General features: G+C 45.4%; 1 protein-coding gene across 1 annotated transcript; it reads left to right on the top strand.

Moving 5' to 3' along the window:
* The first annotated feature begins 781 nt into the window (after positions 1 to 781).
* On the top strand, positions 782 to 10,282 carry LOC132245568 (olfactory receptor 13G1-like). The gene is made up of 2 exons (XM_059718153.1): positions 782 to 1,048; positions 9,467 to 10,282. The coding sequence occupies exons 1-2, from the start codon at positions 782 to 784 to the stop codon at positions 10,280 to 10,282; spliced, it is 1,083 nt and encodes a 360-aa protein (XP_059574136.1).
* Positions 10,283 to 11,656: the final 1,374 nt, after the last annotated feature.

Here is an 11,656-nt window from a genome sequence, read left to right as displayed (position 1 = left end):
TACTTTCAGACATTATTATCTGTTTATCTATCAATCCACACGTCCTTTCATCCATTCCTAGGTTTAGGCTTGCCCATAATTTTGGTGGACTGCACATAATGTTGGTGGACTGCAGAGATCTTTTTCTTGTCAGTTGGCTGCAATCATGTACATTTCTATTTTCATTTTTTCAGAAGAAATGCCTAAGTAAATGAAAACCAGGAACCACACAAGGGTGTCTGACTTCATCATGGAGGGGCTCTTTGAACATCTCCACTTCCAGGGTCTGTTCTTTGGGGTCATCCTGTGCCTCTGTATGGCTTCGATTATAGGCAACTCCCTGATCATCATGGCAATTGTCCTCCACCTGCCTCTGCACAAACCCATGTACTTCTTCACTGCTAACCTGGCTTTAATTGACATTGTCTGCACCTCCTCTGTTCTGCCCAGAATGATGCAGAACCTGATACTGGGAAAAGAAAACCATCTCCTTTAATGGCTGCATGCTCAGCTCTTTACCTTCACCTCCTCAGCAGCAACAGAGCTTGTTCTCCTCAATGCCATGGCCTTTGACAGGTACATGGCCATCTGTCATCCCTTACACTATGTAACCATCATGACCAAGAGAGTCTGCATCGCATTAGCAGCCTGTATCGGGACTCTTGGAACCATGAATTCCCTTGTGCACACATTGCTCATTCTGCATCTAGATTTCTGTGGGCCCAACCTGATCCAAAACATCTTCTGTGAGATCCCACCTCTGCTGGCGTTGTCCTGAAGCTCAGCTTACCTCAACGAAGTCATGGCTTTCATTGATGATATTTTTCTAGCCATGGGAAACTTCTTGCTGATCATTGTATCTTATGGCTTCAGCATCAGAAGCATCCTGAAAATTCAGGGCTCAGAAGGGAAGTCAAGAGCCTTCTCCACATGTTCCTTGCATCTTGTTGTGGTTGCCCTTTACTACTCCACTATCACCTACACCTACACCCTGGCACCCTCCGGCTACTTCCTGGATAAGGAAAAGATGGTCTCTGTGCTTTACACACTTGTGACTCTGTGCAAGCAGGTCTGGACAGGTTGGACAAGTGGGCAGAAAACAACAGGATGCAGTTCAACAAGGAGAAATGCGAAGTGCTGCACCTAGGGAGGAAGAATGTCCAGCACACCTACAGCCTAGGGAATGACCTGCTGGGTGGCACAGAATTGGAAAGGGATCTTGGAGTCCTAGTGGACTCCAAGATGAACATGAGTCGGCAGTGTGACAAAGCCATCAAAAAAGCCAATGGCACTTTATCGTGCATCAGCAGATGCATGACGAATAGGTCCAAGGAGGTGATACTTCCCCTCTATCGGGCGCTGGTCAGACCGCAGTTGGAATACTGCGTGCAATTCTGGGCGCTACAATTCAAGAGGGATGCGGATAACCTGGAGAGGGTCCAGAGAAGGGCCACTCGAATGGTTAAGGGCCTACAAACCAAGCCCTATGAGGAGAGACTAGAGAACCTGGACCTTTTCAGCCTCCGCAAGAGAAGGTTGAGAGGCGACCTTGTGGCTGCCTATAAGTTCATCACAGGGGCACAGAAGGGAATTGGTGAGTATTTATTCACCGAGGCGCCCCCGGGGGTTACAAGAAATAATGGCCACAAGCTAGCAGAGAGCAGATTTAGATTGGACATTAGGAGGAACTTCTTCACAGTTCGAGTGGCCAGGGTCTGGAATGGGCTCCCAAGGGAGGTGGTGCTCTCCTCTACCCTGGGGGTCTTCAAGAGGAGGTTAGATGAGCATCTAGCTGGGGTCATATAGACCCAGCTCTCTTTCCTGCTTATGCAGGGGGTCAGACTCGATGATCTATTGAGGTCCCTTCCGACCCTAACATCTATGAATCTATGAACCTATGACTCCTGCACTGAATCCTTTGATCTACAGCCTGCGCAACAAGGAGGTCAAAGTGGCCTTCAGGAAAATCCTAGCGTTCTGCAAGAGAGATTTGTATCGACATCGGCAAACAACCGTCTCTGTCATCTCATCATTTCTATTCTGGCCCCATGCCTGGTGTGAACTGTTTTAATATCCTGCACTTCAGTGCACCCCAGTTGATACATATCTTCAGAGCCTCTTTTTTTTTCTTATTTTACTGCAGTTAATAATGATGCCTTTTGCCCTTTGTATGAAATGATGCAATTTTTTGGTAAATATTACACAGATTTCATTGTAACCCCATTAAGATTAGGAGTCCATGATGTGTTATGCTACATAAAATAATGTACAAATTGTTGCACGCTTTCCTTTAATGCTCAGAGTAGCAGAGCATTATTTTTTTTTTCAATGGGTTTGAAGCAAGACAATCTATATAAACCAAGCTAAAACAAACCAAATAAATTAACCACCGCCCCATTCTTTCCCTTCAGTCTCTGTTTTCTGTACAACAATGTGACTCCAAAATATTTCATATGTTTCAATTGATATCTGAAAGTTTCATCTACCCATGTGTAGGTCTCTGACAGATTTTTATAAAAATTGTATTTATGAAAATTCACCTTTTAATTCTCACTTAAGGCTTCTGTTCTAGAATTGTATCACCATCACAGATTGGTGGTGTGGAAATGATATTTTGTTTCTTTTTAAATTTTTATTTGTAATTGATTTTCACTTACTGCAGAAATACATTGATATAAATTACATACATATCAGTATAAAATTTATACAAGTCTCTCAGCCATAGTAACCAATAAAATGAGTGGGAAAATGGAGAACAGTGTGGCAAGGGATAAATAAGGAAAAGATTTGAGAGCAAGGAGTAACAGTTCACTAAAGCTAATTTAGGATTTACTTGCCAAAATATTCCGAAACAGTTGTCCAGGTAGTGTTATGCTTTTCAAAGCACTTAGTCTGTGAACATGATTTTCTGCATGGTTGCTATTTTTGGCATTTCATTATTTAAGGGCTTTATTACACATGGGTTTTCGGTAGCTCCTGGAACTCTTAACCCCTGGGTTGTCCACACATTAACACCAGAAACTAGTTCTAAGCACACTTTAGGTGGCTTAAAAGTTAGGTCACTGCATGGCAGGTTAATCTTTGATCTGTGTTACCAAGCATTAATGTGTGGCCACTTCCCACAAATGAACTGCCCAATTGCAATCATCCACCATCTCAGGAGGACATGTCCCCACCTCGCCATACTGTTCTGTGCGGACACATTTTCCACCCCCTGAATTCTGCTGCCCAGAGGAAGATTGTAGCACCAAGCCAACTCCCTCTGCTGTGCCTGGGGCTGTTACCATCTCACCTTGGGTGAGCAACCCCATGCAAACGGTGTGCAGGACACATGCCAGCCAGCCAAGTCACAGGGCATGCATGAGTTCACAAGTGGGTCCGGGGGGTGGGGGGTGGGCAGGGGAACAAGGGGTGGATTGGGGTCCCTGTGAGCTGGGACTGTCTTCCCAGGGCAGGTACTTTAGCTCTCCCAAAAGCATTTTCCCTTACTGCTCCCACCTCCCAGTCACCCCAGAAAGCATGACCAGCACCCCACACACCCCAATCCCAAATCCCAATTTATTAAAACATGAGGCCTTCTTCCATTTATTTCCACTTTATTTCTTGTTAAATACTTTTTAAACTTCTTTTTATTTTATCCTTCATTTCATCACCCTTCCCCATCCCCATTTCCTTTCCACCTCCCATTTCACTACTCATGCCCACCCCACTAATTGTCTACCTCCTAACTTCATAATCCTGCCCCTCCAAGCTCATATCTCACCTCCCACAACACCCACCCACCTAGAGCAGTGATAGAAGCCTATCCTGGCTCACCAGCCCCGTAGGGGCAACAGCTGTGCAGGTGATGGAGAATCAGAGCAGGTTTTTAGCCTTTACATGTAACTGCTCTAAACTTGAGGTAGGACTAATCAACATTTGAGCAGCTCAAAATGGAATGTGTAACAAGGCCCTATGCAATCTTAATAAGATACCTTGCTAAGGGCACAGTAATGAACTATCCCAATGTGCAGGAAGACAAACAAGTGTGGCAGAAGACTGATGTGGCTTAGTAGGGAACTCTTCAATGAGCTAAAACACAAAAGGAAACTGAGGAGAAGTGGAAACTTGGCAAACTACTGGGAAAGAGTATAAAAGTATTGCTTGAGCATGCAGGGATGAAATCAGGAAGCCCAAAGTGCACCTGGAGTTGCAGCAAGCAAGGGCCGTGAAGTAGGTAACAAGATGGGTTACTAGAAGTATGTAAGCAACAAGATGACAATCAGTGAAAGTGTGTGGGTCTCTTACTAAATGGGAGAGGCAACCTAGTGAGGATGATGCAGAAAATGCTTAAGGCCTCAATGACTTTTTTATTTCAGTCTGCACAGGCAAGGTGAACCTACTGTACCTAGTACACAGTTTGGGGAGGAGGTGAGCACATGGTAGTGGCAAAAGAACAGGTTAGGGACTATTTAGAAAAAACTGGTTGTATACAAGTCTATGGGGCCAGATGGAAAGCACCAAGGATGCTGAGGGCTTTGGTCAATGTGATTGCAGAACTGCTGGCCATTATTTCTGAAAACTCATGGCTATCAGGAAATGTCTGGATCAATAGAAAAGGGCAAACATAGTGCCTAAATTTAAGAAAGGGAAAAAGGAGGATCCAGGGGGCCTCACCTCAGTCCCTGGAAAAAATCATGGAGCAGATCCTCGAGGGATCCATTTCTAAACACTTGGAAAAGGAGGTGATTAGGAACAGTTAACACATATTCACCAAGGCCAAGTCATGTGAGATTAACCTGATTGCCTTCTATGATGAGATGACTCTGTGAACATGGGGAGATCAGTGGATGTGCTATACCTTGATTTTAGCAAGGCTTATGATATAGTCTCGTAATACATTGTCGCAGGCAAGCTAAGGAAGTCCGGGCTGGATGAATGGACTGTAAGGTGGATAGAAAACTGGCTGGAGCATCAGGCTTGATGTCTAGTGACATGGATTGTGGAGCTGTGATGGCATGGGGCCAGGGCCTGGAGCAGAGCTGCGATCTGCTCCCCACATGCCCCTGCCCGCAGAATCAGTGTTCACTGCAGCGACAAGGGGAATGGATCATGGCTCTGCCTTGGGCTCCAGCCCCATACTGTCAATGCCTCATGATCCTGGCCCCTACCTGCCCATCCCGCATCCAGATGCCACTTCCCACCCAGCTGTGGCCTCATCCTAGCCACCTAGCTCAGCACGGGGGCCACTCAGAGAGTTTTGGTGAGCTCTTTGGGGAGACCAGAAGTGCTGACCCAGCCTGTGACAGCTCATTAAAGCTCCCTAAGTAGCCGTCAGGCCAAAATAATTTCCCACCCCTGCTTTAAAACATTCTTTTACTCCAAGCTAGTTGTTTCCTTTCCTATTTTTGCTGCCAATTGCATTCATCCTGTGGTAGCTAAACTAATTGAAGAAGATTGAAGTAAAAAAGGCATTAAATGCTGTGTTTACTTGAATCCAAGGCATGGTTCTTTTCCCCCCCCATGCAACATGGGGGGAAAAAAAACCCTTGGATTCAAGTAAGGTCTTGGGCAGGAGGCTCTGGTTACAACTGCAGCATGGACTACAAGTGACCCATGGAAGACCATGCTGTGCACATAACAGGGAGTGCCAGGGAGATCATGCAGGTCAAGCATGGGGAAGACGGCAAAGCGTGCGTCCTGGGGAAGAGTAGTGAAGATCATGGAGTGTGAGGGGGGAGACCATGTGGTGGTGGATAGGGAGAGCATGGGGAAGATCATGCAGTGCAGAAGGGAATGCAGGGGAGATTGTGGGGTTTCAGGCAAGGGGAGTGCAAGGAAGATTGTGTGGTGCATGGGGAGGTCAAGATTGGAGGAGATCATGCAGTGTGTCGGCAGGGGGAACTCAGGGGAGACCCTGCTTTATGGGGTGAGGAGCTTGGGTGGCGTGGGGGCAGGTGTGTGGGGGAATAACATAGTGCGGGGAGGTAAGCGCAGGGGATATTGTGAGGTATGCAGCTCAAGGGGAGTGCAGGTGGTGTGGAGGGGTGCAATCATGGGAGAGATTGGGCAGCGTATGGCCCAGCGGGGAGCATGGATAGGATCACACGGAGCAGGGGAGGTGTGAGGGAGACGGTGTGATGCAGGCTGGAAGGAATAAGGGGGAGATTGCGCAATGTGGAGGGGACAGTGGAGGGATTGCACAGTGTGTGTGTGTGTGTGTGTGTGTGTGTGTGTGTGTGTGAGTTGGGGTGTGGGGGGGTTCACAAAAGAAAGATTGTGTGTGAGACCATGTGGTGCAGGGCCCATGGGAGTACTAGGGAGATTGTTCAGCAGTAAGGGAGCGGCTCCAGATCCAACTCCAGCTCCAGCTCCGGCTCTGGCTCCAACCCAGGGCCAAGGCTACTGCTGATTGGCTGGAGCTGGAGCTGCGGCCAGATCCACAATATAGGATAAGCAATGGTGCATGGCAGGAGGCTGTGAGGAAATAAGTCAGGGGCAATGCACTGCAGGGGGCAAGTGCCCAAAGGGCCAGGCAATAGAAGAGCAAGTTGGAGGGGAGGCAAGAGGCAGGGAGGACAGAAATCAGGCCAAGTTTCAGTCAAGTTTACATTCCAGCTCCACCTTTGCAAGCAATGTCTCGTGTTTGGGAGCCCAAACAGAGAGGAAGTGAAGTAAGTCTGGGAGGATCCCAAGGAGTTAGATCCAGTGTTATTGCCACAGACAAGAATACATTTGATCCTGTTTCCCATGTGCCATAATCCCATTTAGGTAGACAAGTCCCATGTTGCAATGGGGTGTGGCTGTCTATCAGTCAAAGGGTTTTCCACCCTGAAAACTTTCTCCTCTCAATGTGAAACTCAGAGGAGGCTTCTTTTCCTGCCTATTGCTGTTCTGTTAATCAAATGTCTCTCTCAAGTAACAGCTCCAAATTTGTATCTGACTTCAGATTTTTGCACCCAGTGACACTCACCCATTCGGCATTTCAGCCAACTGACCTCCAAAAACCACAAGAGATGTTAGGCACTGCTCCTGCTTATCAAAAGGTGACACAGTTTTAAGGTCACCTTTTTGAGGTTACCATGCAGTTACTGGAGGTATTGCATGGGAAAGTTCCTCCAAAAGAAAAATGAATTTAGATTGTGCACAAAGGGCCAATTATTGCAGAGTACGAGACAGAAGAGGAAATGCTGGCCCCATAGAAGGCTCTTTCATAATTCATCTCAAAGGGGGGCCAACATTTCACCTTGGAAATTCATCCTTGGAAATTATCATTTGAATTTCCTGAATTATGAGGAAACCTGCAGGTGTGCATAGAGACCTGTTCAGGTTTACAAAGGGAAAAGAAAAAAAAAAGTTGATGGAAATAGTGTTTCCCTGAAGTGACTCATAAAAGGAAACATCTATTAAAACATCTAGGGGTATTTTGCCAACTTAAAAGATATATATATATTTTTTCCTGCCAATTTACATGATTCCCACTGGGATTCTCCTTTGGGGCTTTATTTGAGAGTGAAATGTTGGACAAGTTCACAAGGGATTGAAGCATTTTCTGTACAAGGTGATTCTTTAAAATGAAAACCAGCCTCAGAAATGGAGCACAGGCTTGGAGTCTGGCCTTCAGTTGTTGCTCCATTCATTGTAAAGAAGTCATCTATGTGGATTCAGGGAGAGGTGAGGATGCTCCTGACTTCATCCTTCCTTTTTTCAAACTTCTTCATTACTCTTTGAAACGGAAATGCAGAGAGGAAACAATACTCTTTCAAAACCTATCTAGCAATATATATGGTATCTTACATTCTAACCACACTCCAATCATTACTAGTGAAAAGGGAAAGCAAGTGTTATGATGTAAACTTTTAAACTCATCATTTAGTTATTTTGGGTGCTAACTACCCACTCCAACTGAACTTCACTGGGATTGGCACGACTGAGACATCACCATTCTTTTGGAGTTCAAGATTACTTTAATTTGTCTTACTTTTTTTTTTTTCTTTTTATGTATGAATACACTGACTTAGTGATTTAGCTCAGTGTGCTTTGATTTCTTCAACTGAGTTCATGAAATTTAACCTCTTAACTGATCTCAGCTAGACATGAGAAAATCTGCCATGACTCCCCAGCCCTCATCAGAATTGCTCTAATGCCATTGTGATCGGGATCTGAAGTCAGTGGAGGTACAAAGCTGGAGGTACATAGTGGGGCTGATGACAAAAGAGTCAGGCAATAGGATCTGTGCTGAAAGAGTTTCCAATAATAAAAATGATTCAAAGGGGGCCACTAGTTAAATTGGTTTGTTCTAGGAAAATATGAAAATAGAGAAATATTGGCTCAGTGGCTCTTTTACCCTTTTTTACAGCACACTGTATCTGTCACTCCCCTGGCCCAATGGAGACATGCTTGTCTTATTGAAGGGGGAGGGGGCAGTAGTCAGTAAAAGCAATGAAGTGGTTTTAAGAGGTAAAAACTCTGAAAACAATGGAAGGAGATATAGGATCCTACATAGCACAGAAAGGTGTCCTTAGGGAATATTGCAAAAACTAGATATGAAAATTTGGAAGTATTGATGTGCTGTGTAATGGCTTAAAAAAAGATTAAATTCCACGGCTTCCTTTCTCCTGTCAGTTATAAAAGATGCCTAGGAATGCAACTCTAATGAGGGGACATTTCACCGGAATTATTCCTGATTTACCCTAGTGACTTAAAGGAAAGAAAAGTCCTTACTACTTATGCCATATTCCCATCTGAATGCACACCTTGTTATGGGGTGAACAGTTACAGCATTGGAACAGTTCAGCTCACTGGAGCTTATGTAGATAGTGGAACGCACATTACTCTTGAGGTGTTGGTGTATGAGCAACTTTCCAGGTCATATTGTATATGCATACCTCCTAATGAGGGGCATATATTCCAGAATTTGGTATGGTCTGATGCTGCCCCAGTGGAGCACATTTCAGATTGTTATTTTCTTCCTGCTCCCCTCAACAGTTGGAGGAATATAGATTCAAGAACTTCCAATGTCTAACATTTACATGTGTTGATATTGTTTAGCTTTGTCATAAGCCATGTGATTTGTCTAGAAAGTCCTAAAGGTTTGCGCTGAACAGCTGTTTGTAAATCTATGCATCCTGTATTATTTATTATCATCATCATCATTATTATTATTATTAATTATTAATACTACTACTACTACTAATAATCCACCTGTGGCTTGGCTGTCAGTTTGCTAGCCTGCTTATTATTATGATTATTATTAGTAGTAGTAATAGTAATCCATCCACCCGTGGCCTGGCTGTCAGTTTGATAGACTGCTTAGTAGCTCTACTTGTCAGATGATTGTAATTGTTTAGATGTCCATTTTCATTCGTGCAGAAGAGCTGCCTTATTAAATGGAAGCCAGTAACCATACCAGAGTATCTGAGTTCAACATGCAGGGTCTTTTTGACCATCCCCATTTACAGAGGCTCTTCTTTGGAACTGTACTCTGCTTTTTGTTGTTGCCATCAAGGGCAATTCCCTGATCATCCTGGCCATTGTCTTCCACCTGCCACTGCACACCCCCATGTACTTCTTCATTGCTAACTTGGCTCTAATTGATATGCTTTGCACGTCTGCCATCCTACCCAAAATGATGCAGAACCTGATGCTTGGGAAGAAAACCATCTCCTTTGATGTCTGCATGGCCCAGCTCTTTACTTGTACTTTGTCATCTGGAACAGAGCTAGTGCTCCTTACAGCCATGGCTTTTGACCAGTACATGGCCATCTGTTGTCCCTTGCGCTATGTAACTGTCATGACCAAGAGTGTTTACATTGCATTAGCAGCCATTGTCTGGGCAGTTGGAGCAATTAATTCCTTGGTGCACACCTTGCTCATGCTTCAACTACATTTTTGTGGGCCTAACTTCATCTGGCACTTCTGTGAAATCCCACCTCTGTTGGCATTGTCCTGCACCTCAGCCTATCTCAATGAAGTCATGGTCTTCATTGCTGATGTCTTCCTAGCCATGGGGAACTTCCTACTGACCGGTATGTTCTTTGCCTTCATCAGCAGCAGCATTCTCAAAATTCAGAGCTCTGAAGGGAAGCGAAGGGCCTTCTCTACATGTTCCTCACACCTTGTTGTGATTGCCCTATACTACTCTGCCATTATCTACACTTACATTCGGCCGACCTCCAGCTACTCGCTGAAAAAGGACAAGCTAGTGGTCGTTCTGTACACGATTGTGACTCCTGCACTGAATCCTCTGATCTACAGTCTGCGCAACAAAGAAGTCAAAGGTGCCTTAAGGAAAATTCTTCCACTTAAGAGAGAGAGAGCTTGAAAAGAATAGTCTTGACTTTATTAGGACCACTGTGATTCAAACCCAGAGTAGCTGAGCTCGCAGGGAGAAGTGAAGTCTGGGTTCAAATCCCAATGTTCCTAATGGACTTCTTTGAACCTAATTGGGCACATCCCTATGTATAGAGGTGTACAATTCCAGGGACACAAGAATTTACAGCACACATTTGTGCCACTGCTATGTGCCCCAGGGCACGCCCATGCATGTGCACTCTGGTGTGCATCAAATTGTCCTGGGTGGGGTAGGGGAGCTGTGCTGACCCCAGCAGCTTTACCTTGGCTCCTGAGGGCCTCTGAATGCAGTAGCAGCACCAATCTGTTTGCACAGAGTCTGGATGGCAGCCAGAGCATGCCAGAGCAAACTGCAAGTATGCACTCCTCTGAATGTACCCATTGTCTTTATCTGAAGTCCACACTTCATGTAAACTGTTGCAACATCCTGGATTATTGTTCTTGCACTGCAGTGGAACTAGGAGAACGTCCATGCCCTAGACTGCTAGCAAAATGGTGGAAATGTGCTTGTATTCATTTACGTTATTAGTGATCTGCACTCATATTATCAGTCTAGGGTGATACTCTAGACAGCATTAGGAATATTGGCTGCATCTACACATGCAATTAATTTGAAGCAATAACCTCTGCATCAGTTTGAGCTGGAGCAAACTAACATGCCATTTAAACATGCACTCAGGACAGCAGCAATTTGAGCCAAGGCAGAGCAGTTTACACCAGGGCTGCTCAGCCCTGGGCTTTAGGTGGCAGCATTAGGCAGTGGAGGGGCCAGGTGGGGCACAAGGGTCCTGAAAGTACAGATCTGTGTGGCTAGGCAGCAGGCAAGAGTCTGGCCTCAGCTGGCTGGGCCGACTGGGCACAATTTACAATGGCAGTCAGCATCTACACATGGGGTTAATCACAGTAAGTTACCTCGGTTTAAGATATAAGATAGTAATGTCCATGACAGTACTATCTTACTGTGGCATTAATTAGTTTGCTTTGGCCTAATACCATCACACATGTAGTCAGTGGTGCTTTACTCCACAGCTAATTAGTCTGCTCCACAGTTAAGTGCATGTGTAGATGCAGCCACTGGGTGCATCTACACATGCAATTGGCATGGCTCAAAAATTTCCAGTGGAGTTAATGCTGGAATCTGCTGCTCCCAGGCATAGCGTATATATGTACACTGAGGACCACAGCTTGTTTGACCTGGAGCGCAGCAGATATGGGCTGGTAGGGATGTGGGGGGCCAGCCCCGGGCTCCAGGTTGTGGTGTCAGGTGGTGGAGGGACTGGCCAGGGCATGAGGGTGCTACTGCCTGCAGGCAGCCCCAGCCAGCCCTGCTCATCATTCACACGTG

This window comes from Alligator mississippiensis, chromosome 15 (genome assembly GCF_030867095.1).
Source record: "Alligator mississippiensis isolate rAllMis1 chromosome 15, rAllMis1, whole genome shotgun sequence".
Classification (NCBI taxonomy): Eukaryota; Metazoa; Chordata; order Crocodylia; family Alligatoridae; genus Alligator; species Alligator mississippiensis.
This window is presented reverse-complemented; position numbering and strand designations above follow the sequence as displayed.